The sequence below is a fragment of the Quercus lobata genome, chromosome 8 (assembly GCF_001633185.2).
Source record: "Quercus lobata isolate SW786 chromosome 8, ValleyOak3.0 Primary Assembly, whole genome shotgun sequence".
In the NCBI taxonomy this organism is placed as follows: domain Eukaryota; kingdom Viridiplantae; phylum Streptophyta; class Magnoliopsida; order Fagales; family Fagaceae; genus Quercus; species Quercus lobata.
Window position 1 is genome coordinate 45,709,901 of NC_044911.1, and position 24,242 is coordinate 45,734,142.

At 36.0% G+C, this 24,242-nt stretch overlaps 1 protein-coding gene across 2 annotated transcripts; it reads right to left on the bottom strand.

Annotated features, from left to right (window-relative positions):
• Window positions 1-1,277: 1,277 nt before the first annotated feature.
• LOC115955892 lies at window positions 1,278-21,332 on the bottom strand. Of its 2 annotated transcripts, none has more exons than XM_031074284.1 (16): window positions 20,837-21,332; window positions 16,702-19,437; window positions 14,042-14,492; window positions 12,887-13,115; window positions 11,751-11,915; window positions 11,278-11,550; window positions 10,911-11,156; window positions 8,515-8,904; window positions 7,084-8,418; window positions 6,827-6,883; window positions 4,956-5,384; window positions 4,112-4,335; window positions 3,510-3,643; window positions 2,563-2,811; window positions 2,304-2,482; window positions 1,278-2,157 (listed from the first exon to the last, which is right to left on the bottom strand). In XM_031074284.1, the coding sequence occupies exons 1-16, from the start codon at window positions 21,201-21,203 to the stop codon at window positions 2,071-2,073; spliced, it is 7,551 nt and encodes a 2,516-aa protein (XP_030930144.1). In that variant the 5' UTR covers window positions 21,204-21,332; the 3' UTR covers window positions 1,278-2,070. The 2 variants fall into 2 exon arrangements, with proteins under 2 accessions (XP_030930144.1, XP_030930145.1); XM_031074285.1 differs by having other exon boundaries at window positions 16,702-19,417; window positions 20,837-20,995.
• Between the last annotated feature and the right edge of the window lie 2,910 nt (window positions 21,333-24,242).

A 24,242-nucleotide genomic window follows, 5' to 3' on the forward strand; every position in this document is an offset into this window, starting at 1 on the left:
AAATCCTAATATATTGTTAAGTAGAGCAAATTATGGAGTAAAGTTTAATTTTAATGGTATAAAAAAAACTGAGCATGTTTTCAAATTTATTTTAAAGGATAGACAAATATAAAATTTTAAATTATTATATATAAATATATATATATATATATATATGTATATATAAAATTTCAGGGCAGGGTGGTCGACCACCCTGACCTTCAAGTGCTGCCCCTGACAGAATCTCTCTCTCACTCTCTCTCTCTCTCCATTGTATCAAAGTCAAACTGTCAATTAATAAGTCGGCCCGGGGTTCCTCATCGTGTTCTTGGTTTTGTTTGTAAGGGAGATTCCTCATCGTGTTCTTAGTTTTGTTTAATGACATTGAAGTTTAGCCAAAAACAAAAAAAGTTGGCCCGGGGTTTTAACCCCACCAAACCCCTCTCCCTATTTACCTAGTCTAAAATTTTATATGGCCTGGAGCTTCATGCCTTCACTGCGGGGATAAGCTTGGTCCTGATGTTTAGTTCTGGCTTTTCTGGGCCATACTCAGCTCAGCCCAATAAAAGCCCAATCGTTTTTTAATTTTTAATTTTAAATGCAGAAGAAAAAAGATCTGAACCATGAGGAGGACTGGATGAGGACTCTCCCACGACCCAAAAAAGAAAAGAAAAAAGAAAAGGGAATTAAAGCACCCATGGAGATTGGGGGCAATAACGTTATCAACTAAGATACATTTCTTTTAATAGGAAAGCTTGAAAATTCATTAAATAGAAAACGACATTGCGTCATGATGAAGAGCTTGTTTCAAGAAATAAAGTTCTCTTCCATTCAAACAGAAAAATCAACAATACTAACAGCATGTTTAGCTAAAAGATGGCTTGGTTTGTTCCCCAGCCTACACGTATGTGAAAACATAACATGAACATCATGACAGGAAGAACATAACATTTCGAACATCATGACAGGAAGCCTGAATCCCATAAATAATAGGTCCAACAGAAGCTAAAGGAGGAAATAGATTAGCAAGAGCGCAATAGACATTAAGAGAGTCACCTTCCAAAACAAACTTTTGTAACCCCACATCCTTTGCAAACTGTAAGCCATCCTCAAAAGATTTTGCCTCCACCTCCAAAGGATCCAAAGGAATAGCCTCAAAAGCTTTTCGTTGTATTTTGACTAGTGTTCTGAAGGTAAAAGGAATAGGAGAAGGGGGGGTGGTTGTGGAGGGGATTGAGTGTAAATATATCTCTGAACACAAGAAAAGAGAAATCTAAATTTTATTTTGCCAATTACAATGACCAATAAATAGCAAGTGGTAATAAACCAGAGAAGAAAGAAATAATCACCAGAGGCTGTGTTTGAGAGAATTACAAATGTTTATTTACTCAACAAATTATAGAATCCAACAGATTTGGACCATAAAAGGTCAAATTTGTATGTTCCTTCAAACGTATACATGCAAAATTACATAGCTGGAAGATATATTTATACAAAAATTGGAACTCTCTGTTGTCCTTCATAGCTTAAACTGCAGAATAAGAAGAGCAGTGAACAGTATATACTCAGCACAAAAATCTTCACTTAACCCAGGTATCCTGAATGGTATCTTTCCTTCAGGAATTTTTTGTCAATATTTATTCCTTTCAATTAGGGCATATAACAGGAAAGAGGTTTTTTGTTGGCTCCGGAAGGGGCTTCATGAATTACTACAGTGGCCTTCATTTACACTGTTTTACCCAGGCAAAAACCGTTGGATGAGAGTCAAGGAAGGGTTTTACCAAAAAGGAGATGAGTTTTCCACTTCCTAATGGAGTTTGAAGGAACTACACAAAAGGCTGGGTGCATCCGAGGCTCTCACACCGAGTTTTTTCAAAAATGAAGGGTACGGAAAGATGTATGCATTGCTGACCGTGTAAAGATATGTGAATTAAGCACCAGAATGAGCAGCATGGAAAATTGCACTGACCTTCGCCTTCCCCTACTAACCATTTTATATGGAATTCAAAATTTTATGGTATCATTGGGCAAATATAGTTCCCATGAGCAGAGACATCTTGGGCTTAGAATTCCTTGTGTCCCATTTTGCTACTATTTGAGATCTACCAGCTTTACAGTGCCATCTCCACCGCATGTAAGAAAACCATGTGAAAAAACTTGTATATCCGTAACAGCAGCCTGTTACATATGAATATGTTTTTGCTTTAGTACAGGGATACATCTAAAAGAAATTTCTTCCCACAACCAAACCAAACTCTATGTTATGTTAACAAACTTAGATATTAATTCTAAAGTTTAAAATGATTGCAAGAGCAAAAGGGTACCCGAACAACTCCGCCATAGCCTCGAGAGCTTGGTTGCAGAAAGGTGTGTCTTTCATGCAATTTCGACCAGTGATATACTAACTTAGCTCTTTTGGCATCCCAAAGTTTGACATCTCCATCTTTGCTTCCAGTTAAGAACAAACTAGTATTTGGGATGGTAGATATTTTGGTGATACTCCCTTCAGACCATTTGATTAAAAAAATTAGATTTAAAGCATCATGCATAACTTGTTATCACATAAAAAAGAAATGAATGTACCTAAGTGAGCCTTTGGTATATACCAAAGCATCCCATTTCGATTCTGGTCCCCTGTTCGCATGTCAATACTTGAAGATGTAATGCTTTGTTCACCATTATCAGGGTGCCTGTGTCTTTTAGTCCTACCAGTAGCAATGTACCGGAAGTCATGGAGTCCAACATCACCATCTTTACCACCAGTCAAAATAAGAGGAGAAACAGAACCACTTCCTATGTCATTATCAAACACGGAAAGGGAGCGGGCACCACCTTCACAAGAGAAGGGAATTGTCAGTACTACAGCAGGCAAGAGAAAATTTACCAATTTAATGTATACGTAAAATAATCACATCTGAAATAGCAACCTACAAGACAATAAATATGGCAAGACCACCTAAAAAAAGATTGGGGGGGTGGGGGGGGGGGGGGGTTGATTTTAATGTACCAGTTCTGATGCATGTTATGGTATATGATTTTAACTTTAAACTTTCACTAATGATTCTGTCAAAACCTGGATCATCTTTTATATATATAGGATATAAAGAATTCTTATTGTAGTAAACTGAAAAAGAAAAAAAGAAAAAAGAAGAATATGAGAGACAGAGCAAGTAAATTAACAGATTCCTTTGTCTAATTTCCCGATTCGGTAACATCAAATTTCACCTTACATAGTTCATAATTGCCAGCACTAATCGTCTGTACTGACATAATTAGACAATTTTATTGTGTCAACATTTTTTGTAATGATTATGTCACCACCAAGAAATCACCTTATTGTCAGGATAAGACAACTAAACAATCTTAACGTAAATGCCTGCTTCTCCTTGTGTGAGTATAATCACATAATGAATTTGTACATTTTTTTTTCCTACTTTGAATGTTTCTATATCCATTTCACTAAAATCCATAGAGTTGGGTGGATAAAAATAGTAATGCAACCAAATGCAGATTCAAATGTAAATGAAAACCTTCATGACAAATAATGGAAGCTCTAGAGGTGGAAGGTGGAGCCAATGTATCCCATATAACCACATTAACAGCATTGGAGCTATTTCCAGCTGCAGCAATGATTGATCCGCTTGAAGAGATAAAAGTGACATCCCTGCAAATGTTAATAATAGATTTAGTACTATTTGAAAACACAAGAAGGCGCTTGGCACGTCATTGAACCTGGCCAGCTAGAAACAATATAACTGGTTTGGATTGTTTTTAGTTTACATTCCCATTTGGCGAAAAAAAAAAGTTTTAAATTTCTTTCAAAAGATCATCTCCTCCAAAAATGAGTTTTTAGATTTTAGTGTCTCCACATGCACATTTCTATCAAAAACTAGTTTTAAAATTGGCATTTTTACGTATATATTCCCACCAAAATTGGTTCTAACTTAAGTCTAGACAAACTTGGATATAAAGGAAAACTAGTTCAATTGGTACAAGTCGGATTAAAATAGTACCAGTTCTGTGGTTTGCCTAACACCCCCGAAAGAAACACACATTTCTTACAAAACATGAATTCTTGCAAATAAGAGTGACTTGAATTGCCTCATGAAACTAACAGAGATAGAATACATACGACGCATGGGTATTGAAGCAAAGAGATGATTCCGTAGGACGAATGTTACTCCTCCCTCCTACCTCCAGCTGCCATATGCATATGGTTCCATCTGAGGCAGCAGTAGCAAATCTGTGTCCACAGTCGTCAAACTGTAAAGCTGATATTGATGCAAGAGCATATGGTGGAGGGACATTTGCAGCAGGCAGCACCCCGTAAGTTGCAGTAGCTTTATCTTTACCAAACTGCACTTATTACAAACATTAGCCTTATCATTATGCCTAAAAAGCGACAATGAGACATGGACAATTCAAAAAATTCATTCAAGATTCAAACATTTGTCCATTCATTGTATTTGTACTCCACACTTCTACAGCTTTGCCTGCAGCTTGTTGGTGGTGTTTTGTGGGAATATCGAAACCACTCAAAATGGCCTGGTGGTTTGCTTGATAACATGTAAGCTTCAACATGAAAAAATTATTTCCCATGGAGTCTAGTGCCTTATGTCTGTCTGCTGAACAGACAAATGATTAATGCAAGAAGCTCAAAGACTAAATATGCAGACTGAGACAACTGTGTTACGATCAACTCGAAAATCCCCTTGCTATGACCAATAGAACTATCTATTCAAGCTCAATCAAGGAAGAGATAATTCTATCTTAAAAAGACAATATATTGGATTATTTTTTAGAATGAAAACCTTGACAGGATTCACTTTTTTCTGATAAGTAGAAAATATTAAATGGATTCCCCCTTGCTCCACAAAATGTACAAGAATATTCCAGGACCATAAATTAAAGCAAACTAACGCAAAATTCCCAGATAAAACAGTGCAAATGTTACAATGTGTATCAAAGTTTCTTACCTCCCATAAGTAAATGTGTGTATTACTAGAACCAACCAAGAAGAAAGGCATAGAGGGATGACTTGAGAGAGCCCTTGTGCATACATTCTCCACAGTAGCTGGTCGATCAACAAACTCCTCAAAGTCTTGTTGAATCTCCCAACCTAAGCCAGAGGCACCAATACCAGCATAACCTGGAATCCCAAATGCTCCACCACCTGTCAAGTACCTGCCAGGTTTTGCCAAAGAGCCTGTACCAAAAGTTGCTCCACCCAACCCAAGGTGTAACCCTTTCTTGCTTCCCAGACCAACGCCAGGAGATACACATGTTGGAACTGGGGTCGATTCACAGCCAGCCCACCCATTCTTTGGCCAATCAGCTTCTGACCAGATATAGTCTGACTGACCACTGAAAGACATCCCATCTTCCCAATTAAAAAATAGTATGCCCTGATTCAGGTAGAATTTGACAATTAGTACTTTTTTAGCATATCATTCTGTGCTAAGTATGCAAGGTACACGTAAAGGCTAAAATATAATCAAGGAACACAAAGGTAGCAACAAAACACTTATTTTCTGTAGATATTTACTGCGGCTAAAAGCAAAATGAATAAACACTGCCCTAGACTCCTGCTTTTGATGGACTTGGTAATTTTTATAACTACATTGAATAAAGACACAATTTCCTAAAATAGAAAAAGAATTCAGAGTTCTGACCACTATAATTCACTCTTAAGAACAATATTTAGAAGTTCTTTGTCCCTTGAAAGTTGAAACTTTAATGATGCACTCATGCACAACATTAAGCTGAATAATAGAGCAGGTGAGTAGTAAACTAAAATAACAGAACCAAGATTTTAAGGTGCCAGCAGGATGCTTTGCATTAGTGCATCACTGGCATTTTAAGGGAGAAAGAACTTCTAAATATCGTCCTTAGAGTGGCCAGAATTCTTTTTCAAAAGAGGCTACCAGGATGCAGCTAGTAAATAAATTGGGGGGGGGGGGTGTGGAGGGAATAAAGGACAAAGATTAATAATTTATGAGAGGCACACAGATTATGAAAAAGGCTAAACATTTTATCATGTAACATTGAAAAAACCAGCTTGATCACTCATCCAAGCAGTAACATTTTATCATGTAAAATTGGAAAAACCAGTTTGATCACTCATCCAAGCAGTACATGAAATATTCTTTTTTCAAAGAGTTGCATTTAACAAAGATAAAGACAAGACAAGGAAACAGATTGTGAATTAATTTACTTTCTATCTCAAAAAAGTTCACACAACTCCTGCAATCACATATGATAATTTTCCCAAAGATGCAGGGTTTTAACTTCTTTTTTATTGTAAACATACATTGGTAAATTGGAAACTTTAGGATCCAAAAACAGATGAATCTGTAAAGTTCTCCTCTACCTTTTGTCAGACATGCCAGCCCACCTAGGAAGCACGGGTATGACACAGTGACACAAGCAATTTTTGGAAAATTATAATATGAAATGGCCAGTACGACACCTTTATGACACAGGTACGACGTGGATACGACACGGATATGGCACCCTAAATGAAGTGTCCGTGCTTCCTAGCAGCCCACATCCATATATAGCGGTCCATGTCAACAGGAGTACCATAGCATTTAGATGTTCATGTGGAATGCAATACGTATAATAGACACAACTACACTGTTTGAGACAGTTTAACAAAACTTAAATATATACCTCTGGCTGGAAGCCAAAGATCATACAGACACAAAGTGGAGCAATTTAGAAACAAAAATATAATTTTTCACCAGATGCCCACCAAATTTTTTTTTTTTTTTTTGATAAGTACACCAGATGCCTACCAAATTGAATGCTTCAGAATGCAAGCTAGAGTTTGTGTACAGAGACTAACCTTACGATTGCTAGCAAGTGCAGCTTGCCCTTCATCAATAGAGTTGATACACAATGCCTGCTCAAGAAATAAGGTTTAGTCACTGTAGAATGCACTAGGGAGAGCTATGAAATTGTGATTTTCAGAACCTACTTGCCATCTCTAGATATTTCAATACATTCAATACCAAGATCTTTTATTATCACAATCAATATATACTGTGAAAAAAAGACAAATTTAATAACAAATAATAAAACAAAAAAGGAAAGTAATATTACCTCCAAAAGCTCCCCATTTCTCTTATAGATTTCTCTAGGGTTTTGGAAAGTTGTAACCTCCTTTTTAAGCGTTGTATCTTTCTCCCAGGAACTTAGAAAAGTAGGGCCATTACGAAATAGCCCTCTAGCTGGTGATCCAGCTTCACTGCTGGTAGAACTACTGCTAATCATACCATCATAAGTGTTGGATTCCTCTGTTTCATTTACTCCCAAACCCATACATCTATCACTCCATGCTTTAGAGGGTTTATGATCAAAACAATGTGACAAATTTATATTATCTTGTGCAAAGCCTTCAAATAATATCTCAGAACCAACGCAGATATCCCATAGTATTTCAGAAATTGAAGACTCATCTTTGTTTTTCATGATATCAACACTTACAGTACCCTCATAGGAGACTCTGGGGTGAGGCTGGCTAGATCCTTTTAACCATATAAGAGTCATTACCGGCAATCCATTCTCTACTTTATGCCATAGAAATGATGCAACCTGTTTTACATGATAAGAAGAAAGATTTGTGAGTGTGGTCTTCAGTAACTCTGCCAAGCTCAATGAGACCAGCCTGATCTCTTCTGTTGTACTGCCAGTCAATTTATTTTCAACTTTATCAAACACTAAATCCAGCTTCTGTTTCATGAATCTCGCCGTGTGTTGCCACAAACAAGCACCTATAATTTTCCATCTTTCATCTTCTGGAATTGAATGCATTGCATCTACAGCTTGTTTATCTGGCACACTATTTAAAGCCTGAAGGCCCTTTGCTTTCTCATCTATTAATAGATTCTGAGCCCCCAACTCTGCAATCTGGGGAAGTAGTTTCTTCAAATTCATTATATCAACTTCATTTGGCATGTGCCCATTAGTATACATGATCAAGAGGGGTTGCACCATCAGAATGAGCACTCTTGAGTTTTTCTGAAGCCAAGCAGATGCAACATGTACTATATACTCAAATAAATCAAGGAAAATAAGGGGTTTCTTGATGAGATCTTGGGTGACACAGTTGGAAATCATTCTCAAACTAGCTCTTAAACTCCACAACGACAATATAAGCCCTTGAAAGAAGTACCCCCAAGCATCTAAACACTTAGACCTACTTTCAGCAGACACATCATTCTCAATATAACCCGACTTTGGTTGAGAGCAACTTATACTGCAGACAGTAATAAACCGTGAAAATAAGAGGGAAATCTCTTGGGTAGCCTTCAAAAGTGGCTTGTGGAAACTGTCAACTGTATGGCTCTCATCTTGTGACTGATATTGAGAATTATAACCATGCAATATATCGTATCCAATAAACAAGAACCCGTGATTGCACAGTGAGACTAACATCTGTTAAAGGAATTAAGCAAAAATAAATCAGTCGATGGAAAGTATATGCCAGATATGATAATAAATAAATAAAATCATAATCCATAGACAACATACCATGCTAATTATATGGGCAGGAACCAAGGAACACCTCTGCTCTAACTGTTCAAGCCCTATATATAACTTATGCTGGAAGTTCTGAAGTAATTTATCATGTTGATGAATGTTATACTCCTTGGAGCATGTACTAGCTCCAGCAGATCCTATAATGGTGTCTGGCCAACTTGGATGCTCTCTCATCAGTTTTGAGAAGTATGGAAGTGCCAAATCTAATTTATCAAGGGACTCCAACTGGAAAGCTACATCACATGAAAGCCAGTTAGACGAATCACGTGGAGAAGGCTTTAGAATCCTGTATAGAATTTCAAAATTTCCAGCATCATTACTCTCTTCATCTGTATTCCCAAGTACACTCTGGGAAGAAGAAAGGCACTCCAAAGCCTCAAGCTACAACAAATATGAGAAATATTGGTTACATTTCTGTATCAGAAACATGATAATATACACATAGACAGGGTCTAAGGTTGGATTAGTCACCAACAAAAGAAAACTCAACAGATAAAAATACCTTACAAACTATAAGAAATTTTATAAGAATTTCAATTTCAATCTTTGGAGTATAGTGTTGGGGTATATAGCAAGTTAGATATGCCAAACTTTGGTCAGCTTCCAGCAGGCTTTTTAGGTTCTTAACCGACATCTTAACTCCAAAAGCCCTTCTAGATAGACTATGGTTGTTTGAAGGATCTATTTGTGAGGATAGGATGCCATTCTCACAAATTCTATTCTATAAAAGAAGTATGACTTTCAACCATTATGGATTGCTTCATCCAAGCATCACATCTTCAGTACCATATGACATGCATGATTATGTTAAATATGGTAATTGCTAGATGTCCACAGAAAGGACAAATAGGAATAGCATGAGTGGGTAACTACAAAAGAACTTTTAGTATCTTGACCTTCCATTTACAGATTGATGCAGTGTGGAAGATTGATTTGTTGTTACTTTGCAAATTCATCTATTCAAGAGCCCAGGTGTGAAGTCCAATTGAAATAAAATTTGTGCAGTTTTAAAGGGCCAGGTAAGAGTCTTTAAGTTTAAAACAATTGTTAATTTGGGTATGTATTTTACTTTTTATCAGTGAAGAAAAACTTTTATTGATGAGAAAAAAACACGGTCCAAGTACACAGGTAGTATGCTACAGAGTACTCACACAAGAAAAGAAGAGAAGAAAAAATTAATAGAGATACATGCTATTAGAAAGGATACCAAATCTGGACCACACTCATGGAAATGAAAGAAGGCCTGGTTCCAAGTGAATAAAGTGCCAACCAACTGTGACTTAATCTGATCCATCGACCGTTCTTTATCTAAATTTGGGTTTTTATTTTATTAGTTATGGTCAATTGAAATCAGGAGCAAAATTGTAATTCCCACAATCCCAGCAAATCAAGAGTATTTTGGTAGTTTAATTAAGTCTAGAATTTTCAAAGAGGTCCTAAGTATCTTAGGTTTTATTTTCTTTGAGTCCAAGTTAATCTCTTATTAGGTTTTTAGTTTACTAGTCAAACTAGGAATCCTCATATATTTGTGCTCAATGTTGAGTATTGAGGCCTAGCCTTATTGTTCTTTTTCCTCCCTCTCTTCTCTTTTCTTCTTCACTCTCTTGTGGCACTGTTCATACAGCCCATGAACACCCTAAATTTGGGTTTTTATTTTATTAGTTATGGTCAATTGAAATCAGGAGCAAAATTGTAATTCCCGCAATCCCAGCAAATCAAGAGTATTTTGGTAGTTTAATTGAGTCTAGAATTTTCAAAGAGGTCCTAAGTATCTTAGGTTTTATTTTCTTTGAGTCCAAGTTAATCTCTTATTAGGTTTTTAGTATACTAGTCAAACTAGGAATCCTCATATATTTGTGCTCAATGTTGAGTATTGAGGCCTAGCCTTATTGTTCTTTTTCCTCCCTCTCTTCTCTCTTCTTCTTCACTCTCTTGTGGTACTGTTCATACAGCCCATGAACACCCTAAATTCCTCTCTTTTCCTTCTTCCTTACAATTCCAAAGTCAAGCCCTTCCTCTCACCTATCAAAACCCTAACACCTTACATTCTCTCTCTTACAAATAGCCATAAAAAAACTCATTAAAATTTAGCCAATTTTGAATCTTAACCATTTGTTCTAAAACTGTAGATCCACAAATCCTCCTAGACGTTACCCACCATGAGCACATGTAGACAAATCCCCCAATTTATCCTACGTCACAGTCTCACAAATGTAGGTTGAAAGTCATGCAGCAAAAGTGGAAGATTTCATGAATAGGTTTAAATAAATAAAGGTAATAACTCTGAACATAAACAAATTATTCAATAAAACATAACTGAAACACTATGTACCATTCCACACAAATAAGCCCATATTGCAATAGCATGAACTGTAAATTGAACTTACAGGAAGCCCACATCTTTTTAAGGCAGTGACTGTCATCAAAGTTGCCCACCTAACCAGAACTGCAGTATTTTTCTCCCCTACAGCATTTCTCATGCTATTTCTGCTGGCTAGTGCTAGGCAATAAAGACCGATATTTGGGTCCAAAAAGGCAACATGTTTAGACAAAAGTGCAGACTTTTCAGTCACAGGATTGATCTGGAAACCAAGCATGATACAAAATGACTGCAAGTAATTCCCCAGTTCCCACTGCAGATCAAGAACGGGTTCTAGTAAGTTATGACATCATCAAAAGCAGGAAGATCTTATACATGCAGCTGATTACTAGAATGGCCTTTTAAAAAAAATGATATATACAAATCCCTCAAACCTCCAGTAGGCTTGCTAGCCAGTAGTCGCCTTTCTCGATTGCTGATGGAAGCAAAAACTTTGTTATTAGATGGTGCTGTAATGGTCCACCATGCCCCTCAACAAGCCGACAAATTACTAGTGCAAGTTGCTCATCCCCAAGGTTCTTTACACAAACACTAAGAGCAGAATAAGTATCACCTCCAAGCAAAAAGAAAGCAACGGCCAGCTCTAGCTGATGTCTCCCCATTAAAACATAAGCATTCTTCAAAGCAGCAGCCTTATTTTTCTCCTCCTGTAGCAGTAATTAATGCAGACAAAAATTAGTGAAATTACAAGCTCATTGTTTATCTAAATTGCCACACAATAACACTGACAGAGGAAAAAGAAAGAGATGGGTAATTAACATCTTCCACAGAAACTAATTGAAAAGTGCCTTGTTTGTAATTGTTTTCTCTAGATTTCAACAAATAAATCAATTGGTTAACACCATACCTGAAAATTACGTGCAAGAAAACCCACCAAGGGCTTATCCTTCTCGTCCTTGCTGATTTTAAAAAGGCCAGCCAGCACTTGGAGTCTATTCAATGCTATATATAATAATGCACAATCCTTAGGATCTTTCTTCTTCAGATATTGTACTCTCGCTAGTTTCTCGATCTACAGTAAAAAAACCTGTATTAAATTTATGTCAAAGTGTAAAGACACAGACTAGAACTCTGCTTTTTTTTTTCTTTTTTTTTTTTAAATCAAAAAATAAATAATTTTATTTGAAAGAGGAATTAGTTAGTCAGTTGAGGATGGAGAAAATGAATACATGCGGCCAACCATAACTAATTTCTTGAGGATCCATAGCCAACCCCAAAAAATTTGGGATTAATTGAAGTACTCCTAAAGATTTAGAATCTCAGATTCAGTGGATCCAAAAACAGACTAGAACTCTGCCCAATACATTGTCTACAGAAATAGGTGTTGCTACTATCGTTAATAAAGATTATTGGCCAAAAAAGGGGCCGTGGAGGGGGAGGCTAAGCACTGCATGTTTGACAGTCAGAGACAATAAATATAAAGATGCCACAGATTACATCCATAATAGTAAGAGGATAATTAAAAACTGCCTTGTAGACACCTACACTTATAGCTTATGTGAATCAATGTCTTTCCCTTGCGTCACTGGCTTGGTCACCAGCATACAAACACTAAGAAAACAGAACAGACAGAACCAGAAATTGTCAGCCAGGATAAACAGCATATTCTTGTCCATTCAGTTATCCTGCAAATGCTACAGGAAATCCCAGCATTGGTTAATACAACACTAATTCACATACTGCTAAGAAGCCAAACTATAGTAACTATAGTCTACCAGATGGATGTTAGAATCATCCGACAAGACATACATCAATCGTAATATCCAACTTTCTCTAATTCAACAAGCAGAGTCATTCTCAATACTCTCCAATTATAAACCATAGAAAGGTTCTGCTTCAATGTCCGAGGAACAACAAAGAAGGTGGGTTATGTTACTCAGGTAAAGAGGATAGTCCTTTTCTGTTACTGTTTAAAAGATTAAGCCATTTTCCTAAAATAGTGCATGGAACAAGAAAAATAATAATAAAAGCTGGAAACATTACCCGTGAACGCAATTGTGTTGTATTAGTAAACCAAAATCCAACTCCCATTGCCCGCATTTCTTGCCAAGATGGTTCATTAGCTAGAACAGCACCAAATAAATTTTCCTGACAATCAGAGTGGTAAGCCCATACAATCATACCAGAGTCAACAACCAACTCTCCCACGGATGCTGTTCTACCTAATTTTTGGAAAAAATGTAATTGCTGAAACCTCAATGCCACCCAAAACCTGAAGGGAAAAAAAAAGTACAACTCCATAAATAAAATCCGAACATGATGCTCACTAAAAAAGGGGGGGGGGGAGTTGTGCGGACAAATATGAAAAATAATGTCAGCAATTAACCACACGTTCTACAACAACAACAACCAAATTATAGTCCCAAATTTTTTGGGGGCAGATATGGATCCTCAACAAATTAGTCAAGGTTGACCACATGTATTATTTAACTCCGCATGTGGTCTCTGCATAGTGCCATATATTTTATTCGCAGCCAGTCCCAAGCCCAGAAAAGGGAGGAGGGTTACAATAGGTTAATAGCCAACATAAAATTTAGTCACTCTATAAAATGACTCCACAACAAAATCAACCATGTGTTCTACATGCAAAAAATTAAATGAAGAAATATAATTCCACATTCCACTACAAAATTAACCACGCATTCTGCATGCAAAATTAACCATTTTGATTTGTGCCTTGTAAAATCCACAAAAGTTAACAAACTGCACCAACATCCAAATTAGAGTGGCAATGACATGATTTAAGAGGGCATAACTCATGTTAAAGCAACAAAAAATTAGAAAAACTCACTTGTGATCTAATACTTGTTTTACTTTTCTCTTCTTCTTTTTTTTTCTTTTTTTTTTTTTGTGGGGTTTTTGGGGGGGGGGGGGGGGATGAATTTCCATCACACGTTCTCAATTTCCTTTTAGCCTTTCATGACATATTTTTTTCTTCATATAAGTAAATAAGCCATGAACATTTAATAAATGGTTTTTACATTATCTAAAAAATTGTCATTATATCATTATAGACCTATATAGAAAAGATCCATTCGAAACATAAATTTTTTTGGCAAGTAGATCTTGCAAAAGTACAGCAAAAAGCATCATGTGAACGCCATGGGAAACTATGTAATTCATCAGATTCAGAAGTACCTTCGCCCAGGTTCATCAAGACTTTCATAGGTAGAAGCGTGTGGGTTACTAACTTCACCAAGAAGATCTATTATTGCAAGAATTTGCATCTTCTCCTTGTTGTTTATAGCTGCTAACTCATACAAGTTCTCAAGAGGCTTAACAAAGCCACCGAGTTCAGATTTTGTGGAAGAGGAAGTGAATATATTATTGGAAGCAATAGACTCAGAATTGAATGCAAATTGGTTCGTGCTGCTCTGAAACTGTGACGATGTTGTGATCAAATCTCCACTCCATTGAAATCCTTTATCAGTTGAATTTCTCAAAAAAATTCCTTCAAAATAATTTGATAAAAGGATCTGTGGGATAGTGACGCTAGACTTTGCAGAGACAGTTTCCATCTTAGAACCATAATTAGAGGTAAGAAATTCAACAAGATGCCTCACAGCCATGTATGCACGTTTCCAATTACCTAAACACATTAGAGATAACATGCTTCAATTGATACATTGAAAGGAATGCATTCTAATTGAAGAATCCTAATCTAAAGAAGCAATATTTGGTGTAGAAATGCCAAAACTAGTTTTACATGGGAACCAGTAATTAGCACAAGAGAATGAAGAACACATAAACACAAATGCATGATGCACACATTCACAAACTCCTTATTTATAATTTCAAGGCAAAATTTTCCAACTTTTCCAACTTTAGCAGACTGCCATGTATTGAGCAAGAGGGGATTGATTAATTGCCATGTCTAACATAACTTTATCATTCATTGTAATTTTAGAACTCGTGTAACCTTTCTAGAATACTTCCTGTGTACTTGTTTTTTTTTTTTTTTGATAAGTAATAAAGATATATATTCAAGAAACTACCTTATGCAGAAAAACATAAGGCAGAGAGAAAAGTACAATGGGAAAGAAAGAGAAAAAAGAAAAAAGAAAGGAAAGGATACTAATTACATAGGAGAGAGGTAAGGAACAAAGGGAGGGAATCACTAGAGGTGAGTCCCCAAGCCCTAGACCAGTCAAACAGATTACCATTGAAAGAAGCCAAAAGCTGGTCATCTGAACTTACCATGTCCTCAAACATCCTCCTATTTCGCTCCCTCCAAAGACACTATATCAAGCATAATGGAGCTAAGTTCCAAATGCTAGACACATGCTTTCTAGGCCAATTCCACCAACCAAATAGAGCATCCGCAACCGATCTTGGCAAGACCCAAGAAATCCCAAAAGATCTAAACACCAAACTCCACAACCGATAAGCCTTACCACAATGAACTAACAAATGATCCACCGTCTCCCCATTACAACGGCACATGATACACCAGTCAACAAAAACCATCCCTCTACCCCTCAAATTGTCACCTGTAAGGATCCTATCCCATACAGCAGTCCACACAAAAAAGGAAACACGCCGAGGAGCCTTAACCTTCCAAACACCTTTCCAAGGAAAAATAATGGGCAAGGGGCTTCTCAACTTTTTGTAAAACGAACAGATATCAAACTCCCCATTCTTTGTCAACTTCCATTGCATACGATCTCCATTCTCAATTGTCACCTGTGTACTTGTTGATTTCTTTGAATAATATTATTACCTATTAAAAAAAAATTAATTGCCATGTCTAACATAATTAAGGGCTGTCCATTTGCATCAGCAAGGATGTGACCACAGATAAATTTTACGGGAATAAAAGATTGGGAATGAGGAGAGCTAGCCGATCAGAATAAGTTCTTTCAGGACAGAGCATTAATGTGAAGGATTCACAAACCCACATATGTAATCCTTCATTCTTGTTGCAAGAAAAATAAAAATTTAGTATGCTTAGGTTTTGGTCTCCATCAAAACATATATTACTCTACATACTACATAAGAAATAGAATTAGTTTAATAAAATGAACACATTAATTTAAACCAATTGAATGGATTTTTTTATTAATGGGAGCATGATATTTATGCTAACATCCAAGAAAGGCTGTCCAAAGACTGGCAGAAACTAATTTTTGCTTGAAACAGAGTATACAGACGTAAGAAGGCAGGCTGACATTGAAAGATACAATGTCTAATGCCACAAAAATTGCACAACTATTTTCAAAACTGTTGAGATGGCAGGTTGTGATTGGCGTACAATAAGAGTTGTGGGTCATGTAAAAGTGATGATGCACCAATCACAACTTGCCATTTCAGCAAGTAGTGAATTTTTTTTGTGTTTCTAGCATTACTTTTGAAAGATAACTTGATAAACAATATATCAGTCACTAAGTTCTCCCATCACAAAGGATCAGATAAGAACTACAGAAAGAACTCAGGATAATTGAAAAAAAGACAAAGAAATAGTTAAAATATGTTAACAAAATGACAGGCGAAGTTCCCAAGTGCAGCCAACAGGTCAATTAATTTATCAATCATTCTTTCCTTTGCAATTATCACCAACAAAAATTACCAGCACTTAGAATAAGCAATGTTCTATGCACAAGTAAAATATGACCAATGATGAATAACAGCAAAACAAGGAAGATTCAAGAAGTATAGTTTCTGACTTTTTAATCTTTACACCTAAGATGAAAAATTATAACAATTATTTTATATCTCAGTCAAACTTCTAAATTCTGAAGCTTAAGAAGGTAATGGCACTTAAATCAGAGTTTCAACCAAGTAATTCCACTTCATAATACCTGAATATATATTCATAAAGAGTGCTTCAGGGTGATAGCTAGGCACAGATCCACCAAACCTCTCCACTACTTCTAGCATGCTCCATAAACCAAGCTTGGAACCCGAACCAAGTATCAATGGAACCTTTTCTACAAACAAATTGCTGGATATGTAATCATTCTTACTAATCTTTACAGGCAGCCCAGACTTGCATTCTCCACTACCATTTTCGATTGACAATTCCTTGAAATTACCAATGTCATAATCAGTGAAAACTGCAGAAAGAATGCCCTCATCTGTTCTACCATCACAACTGAGGCAATTTTCCTTGTTATAATTCAGATGGAACTCAACTTGATGTTTTTTATGCTCAAGGAACAACCACTGACTAAATACACAGAAGTAAGTATCGTGAATAATCACAGCTGCAGCCCTGGGTCCCCAAAGGAAGTCGTGGATGGGAGGGATAGTATGAGAAAATGCAATGCAAATCCATATGTCCATTTTCAAAGCTTTTCCAGAGTTCAACAAAGCCTGACCACCACAACGCCTCTGAGCATATACTTTCAACTCATTCTGCATGCAAACTCCAAGTAATAACTGACCGTTTCCTAATGTTAACCAATTTAAAGCAACTATATCTTTGTCAAGGAATAATGTATCTTCTAACATAAAAGTTCCTGCTCCTGTAAGGTGAACAGTGTGCCATATATGAAGGGTGCTGACAGAATTTGGATGACATTCCGTAGAGAAGGTTGCAATCTTCTGCCCACAACCAGTCAAGCATATAGCACTAATGGGAGCTTGATGTGCAACAAACATACCCACAAGCTGCCATGGTACATGAAGGGTTGAGGGTCTACCAAGGTAACTTCTCCACAGTTTTAAAGAGCCATTAGAACAGCCTGTGGCCATAATATATGCAGGATAACTACAAGAAGGATCATTATTTGAAGTCACCTTTTGTTGTTCAAAAGTAAGACTACCTGGACAGACCACAGCAAAACTTGTAACCTGATCATGGGAGTGAGGATCTGGTAAATATGATGAGCTAGGATTCACAGCAAGACAATATCTTTTACCAGCAAAAACACTTTCAAATTTCCACATGCTGCCTTCTGCAGCATCTCTAGTGCCAAAATTACATTCACAGCAGCTTGCAGATAAATCAAAAGAATGGAGAGTAATTTCCCATGACAGAGCCCAAAAACCTTTCATCCATATCCCCAAAATCATAAATTTATTATACTTGAAGGTTTTATTGCAAGTTGAAGACAAAGAATTTGAATAGATATTTGTGGGACCATCCTCATATGGACCATGACCGGTGAAAGGAACGGTGAATAAGTAGTGACATTCTATATTTTCTTCTTCATTGGGGCAAATTCTAACTATAAAGCAATCAATTCCAGCAATATGTCCCATAAGAAGAACCAGTTTGTCGTCCAATACCGAAGGTGCCCACATCAAGCATGTATATTTGGAATATGAATCTTTAGTTACAAGTTCTCCGTAAAGTTTCCATGTTGGAATCAATGTTGGACGACCCAATATGCAGTTGGAAATGGTGGAAAGTGACCAAAAAAGAAGCAATCCATTAGAATCCAAAGAAACAGCCAATTCAACTTCACCACTATAAGGATACACAGCGACTTGTATGATTTTCCCAGCATGACCTCCTAAATTTAGAATTCCAGTAGCAGAACATGATAAATAGTTCTCTGTCTGGGATTTATTAAGAGATGTATTCTCCATTTTATTTAATGTTTGAGTATTTAACAGTAACCAAACTAAAGAATCACAAGGTAATAAATGAATCAAAGAGCAGATCATTGGTGGACCAGACAAGCGATTCCTTGACATGAAAACTTTATTAAGAAGTAATCTGTCTTTAACATTTGAAAAACTACTTCTACGAAGTTCTCCCACTTCAAATCCCTGTAGTTCTTGTCTCTTCCATAATGTAACTCGAGGGAACCTCATCGGGGAGACGTCATCAAGACAGTGAATAGCCCAAAAGTATACCAACATTCCTGGACCAAACCCAACTAACCACTCACATCTGCCCGCCTCATCATGCCCAGATCCTTCTGTGGAGAAAAATTGATTGACACCATCACCAGATTTTAAAAGACCACCAAGTTCTGTGGCCCACAACACAGATACATCCATGCCCAGAGTTCCTTTTAAGGCCTGGTCTATCTCTATTACAGCGACTACACAGAAAGACCGCTTCATGGTTCTGTGATCATTGGTCTCCTTGCCAATTTTTCTGACCCTTCCATTATCAGTCTCACACCATAACCTTACTGTTCCATCTAAGCAGCATGTTAGCAGTATGTGTCTTGATGGATGCTTTACATCTCTGTTCAAAAGTCTTCCTGTTGATGGCCTCCATTGAATCAATGAAACAGGCAAAGGATGATATAACTCAGTTTTTGCATAATCATTTTTTCCTTTCATGTGACATACTAACACACATTTGCTGGCCACATCAACCCTCGGTTCTTCAGTCTGCAGTTCACTAGGATAAGCTGCAGTTGCCAAAGGTCCCTCAATTGACCATGTTGCAGAAACCAGAGTTTGAGGACACTCTGCTTTAAGCTTCCAAGCAATTTCCCATGACTTGCCACTGTTTCTCCACAAAACCACCTCAATTCCACCAGCAACTATCCCATCTCCGGAGCCCGTCCATTGGATCGCCTCCACCTTTGTAGATTGCACAAGTACTGCATTCTGGCTCCAACAAAAAGAACCTGAATATATAAGTAACAAATTTCGCATTTTAAGATATCCAAATCAAAAGGAAAAAGAAAAAAAATAGATCCAACTCTCATATAAAACCAAGGTGCCATAAAACTCAACATTTATGAGAGTAAATTTAAAAACAAGCTTTTCTTTCTTTATTTTAAAATATTGTTATATATAGCTAATACATACCCTTTAAAATAAAATCCAAGGTGCAACATTAATTATCGTTGTTGTCAAATTTTATGTACCAATAGAATAACTAAGAACCCGTAATAACTAACGAGAAGTGCTACTTCCCATAACTTTCACAACAAATCCTAGCCATAACTTTCACAACAAATCCTAGGCGGTAAGTTGTTATTAGTTCTAATTTGAACCCACAACTGAAATTACTTTTTTTGCGCTCCAATTATAGCCATCAACAACCTGTTGCATGGGCTCTATGGTCTAATAGAAATGAAGTGATTCATGGGAAGCCGAGGAAGGCAGGTCTGAAGTTGGTTGACTGGTGTAAGAACTACCTAGATGAATATTGGTCAGCAAACAGAACATCAGTGAATCCACCAACTCATTTGGAAGTAGCTTGGTCTCCTTCTATTTTTCCTTCTTATAAAGTTAATGTTGATGCTGCAAGGTTTATGGCTCAAAAGGCTGTAGGTGCTGGTGTTATTATTCGAGACCATGAAGGAAAATTCATTGCAGGTTTAAGCAAGAAATTTCATGCTCCATTGGGGATTGTTGAAGCTGAAGCAAAGGCAATTGAAGCTGGTATAATCTTTGCTAAGGAGGTGGGAATCAGAGACTTGGTTTTAGAAGGGGACTCATTGATTGTTGTTCAGGCTCTAAAGCAAGTTTCGAATGCTCCATCAACTGTTTCTAGTCTGATATATGGGATGCTAGCTGAATGTAATGAGTTTAGGAAAGTGCCCTTCTCTCATGTTAAAAGGCAAGGCAATAAGCCTGCTCATTTATTGGCAAAACAAGCTCTTGGCTTGGATGATTTCTCTGCCTGGATTGAAGAGTGTCCTTGTTTTTTAGAACAAGCTCTTGTCCATGATGTATCTGTTTCTTTATCTTCATAAATAAAGTTTTAGTCTTTCTATCAAAAAAAAAAAAAAAACAACCTGTTTCTTGGGATTTGTTGTGAACATAGCATTTCTCGTTACTAAAACATCAAAGTCACACTGCTCTTATGTCTCAGCAAATTCAGACATATTAAACACAGTAAACATAAAATTAAATTAAATCAAAACAAGAAAGACTGAAACGAAGAAATAGGAAATAAAATAAATTCACACAAATCAGTGCTTCAATATTTCCGGGAAAATGAAATTCTCTAGAAATGCAATTCATCAATAATGTAGTTCAGTTTTTTTTTTTTTTTCTCAAAATTTTAAAAGGTACCTTTGGAGGTGGCGGAGTCATGTTGGAAGAGGCGGATACAATTGTCGACGGCGGCGGCGAGGTCGCCATTGGAGGGAGAGACAGGGGACCAGGAGACGGCGGCGATGGCGGAGGAGGAGAGCTGGAGAAGCTGGCGGAAGATGGGGCCGATTAGGGTTTCGTCGGGGGAAGGGAAATGGGAGATCACGAGGATTGAGGAGGCCGCGTAGGCAACCCAGGAGTAGCCTGACATGTTTGGGAGGACATCTATGGTGGATCCAGGTGGGGAGGATCGGGTCGGGGCGGGTGGTATTGGGTCCGACGGAAGGAGAGCGAGTGGGAGGTGGTCGGTGGGATCCATGCCCGGAATTGGGTTGGGGTCGGGCATGATCAGATCAGTGGAGATAAGAGACAAAAGAGTGAGAGAGACTGTTATAAGACGAAGAAGAAGAAGAAGAATGGTTTATAAGTATGGGCTACGTCGTCGTTTTTTGCCTTCCTGTGTTTAAAAACCATCTTTCCTGTGTTGAGAAATTACTGATTCTGTAATAGCGTTGGTTTGAGAAATACTTTTAAAAACTATTTATAAGAAAATATAAAATTAATTTTTTTAACAATTTTTTAAATATATTTCTCTTAAAATGCTATCAAAATTTTTCTAAAATGTTACATTAACAAATGCTCTATGAATACCTATTAACCAAATCCTTAATTATTATTACAGACATCGTCACATATTTAATTTAGGATAAGGTTATCTTTTTTCTTTTTCTTTTTTGAAATACAAGGATAAGGTTATTTATACTATTATTATTTAAGGGACTTTCCTGATTTGGAATAGAGATTCAAAGTACCCCTACACTTTATGTTTAAGTAGAGGTAAAATTTGATAAAAATGCTTCTATAACTCCCACGTAAAATACTATCTACAAAATAAGACCATACTTACCACACTTACATTGGTTTTCAAAATTTGTTTCTTTTTAGTTCTCTCGGTTCTCTCAATTCTGTGTTAATCTTCTTTTCATTATTATTACTATTTTTTTATTTGCTCTTGCTCAACTATATGTGTACTTGCTCTTTTCTATTTTGGTTTTTTTATTCAAAAAAATAAAAAACAAATCAACAGTCTTCTAATACTTTTTAATTACAGCCACAACAACCTGTCTATTGATGAGATTTTTGCAATTGGTTTTTGTTGAATTTGGTACGTTACTTTGTCTTTTTTTCATTATTTCTAAAAGCTTATGTATTGCGTTTGCTTTTCTTTGCTGCAAGGAGAGAACCTACAACAAATTACATTTGCTTTTATTTTTGAGTTGTCTTTCAGTATTTGTTTTCTTGTATTTGTTTTATATTTGGTTTATCCTTTCCATATCATTATCTTATCTTGTCTTGTCTTGTCTTATCTTTTCATTTTTTTTTTAATCTTCTCTTTGTTTTTTTTTTTATTTGGTTTGATGAGTGTTTAATATTCTCGCTAATTGTTTCACTTTTCTATATTTATACTACTATTTAAAGGGTTTCCCCTTGTTTGGAATTGACATTTCATTGGGTCTAAAATACCCCTACACCCTATGTTTAAGTAGGGATAAAACTTGGTAAAAATACTTCTGTAACTCCCATGTAAAACACTATATACAAAATGGGACCACACTTACCACACTGACGTTGGTTTTCAAACTCAATTTGTTTCTTCCTCAGTTCTCTCAATTCTGTGTTAATCTTCTTTCCATCATTATCATCATTTTTTTTTTTTTTTTTGCTCCTACTCAACGGTATGTGTTTTTGCTCTATTCTATTTTGATTAAAAAAAAAATCAAATTAATAGTCTTCTAATACTTTTTAATCACAACCACGACAACTTGTCTATTGATGAGATTTTCGCAATTGGTTTTTGTTGAATTTGGTACGTTACTCTACCTTTTCTTCATTATTTCTTAAAGCTTACGTATTGTGTTTGCTTTTCTTTGCTGCAAGGAGGGAACCTATAGCAAATTATGTTTACTTTCATTTTTGAGTTGCCCTTTAGTATTTTCTTTCTTGTATTTGGTTTATCCTTTCTATATCAATATCTTATCTTATCTTATCTTTCTTTTTCTTATTTAATCAGTTTGATTAGTGTTTAATATTCTCTCTAATTGTTTCACTTTTCTATACTACTATTTAAGGAGCTTCTCCTGTTTGGAATGGACATTTCATTGTGTCCAAAATACCACTACACTCTACACCCTACGTTTAAGCAGGGGCAAAATTTTATAAAAATGCTTCTGTAACTCCCACATAAAACACTGTCTACAAAATAGGACCACACTAACCACATTGACGTTGGTTTTCAGACTCAATTTGTTTATTTCCCAATTCTCTCAATTTTGTGCTAATCTTCTTTCCACCATTATCATCATTTTTTATTATTTGCTCTTGCTCAAATCTGCTTCTACTCAACGGTATGTGTATTTGCTCTTTTCTATTTTGGTTTTTTTATTTTATTTTAAAAAAAAATCAACAATCTTCTAATACTTTTTAATCACACCCACGACAGTTTGTCTATTGATAAGATTTTTGCAATTGTTTTCTGTTGAATTTGGTACGTTACTCTGTCTTTTTTCTTCATTATCTTCTCTTCATTATTTCTAAAAGCGTATGTATATATTGCTTTTGTTTTTCTTTGTTGCAAGGAGGGAACTTACAACAAATTACGTTTGCTTTTATTTTTTTAGTTGCCTTTCAATATTTGCTTTCCTGTATTTGGTTTATTCTTTCCATATCATTATCTTTTATTATTTTTTTTTTTTTATCTTTTTTTTTTATTTAATGGTTTGATGAGTGTTTAATATTCTCTCTAATTGTTTTACTTTGGTGTGAATTCTTTTTCAAAGAGTGGGAATGATATATATTTTTGTCTCTCTCTTTTTTTGTTTTTTTTTTTTGTTTTTTTTATTTTTATTTTTTCATGGTTAACAGGTTTGACTAATACCTACAACAAATTAGGTTTGCTTTTATTTTTGAGTTGCCCTTTAGTCCTTTATTTGGTTTATCTTTTCCATATCATTATCTTCTTCTTCTTTCTTTTTTTTTTGGTCGGTTTGATGAGTGTTTAATGTTCTCTTTAATTGTTTCACTTTGGTGCGAATTCTTTTTCAAAGAGTTGCAATGATATATATTTTTGTCTCTTTTTTGTGGTTATTAGGTTTGATTAATTATTTTATAGTTTTGAATGTTTTCTAAGTGGTGCTCTCTCTTCCTCCTATTCTTTTTGTTCTTGATATCTGTTGTTTTTCTTTTATTTAAGCCCTACTGTTTATTTTGTCCTTTTTTTTAGGGTGACATATCAACAATTTTGTTAAATCGCATAGCAGCCACATGGATGAATTCTGGTGTGCAAAGTGGTATTCAATCTATCAAGTGGTTATATTAAGACCATTTT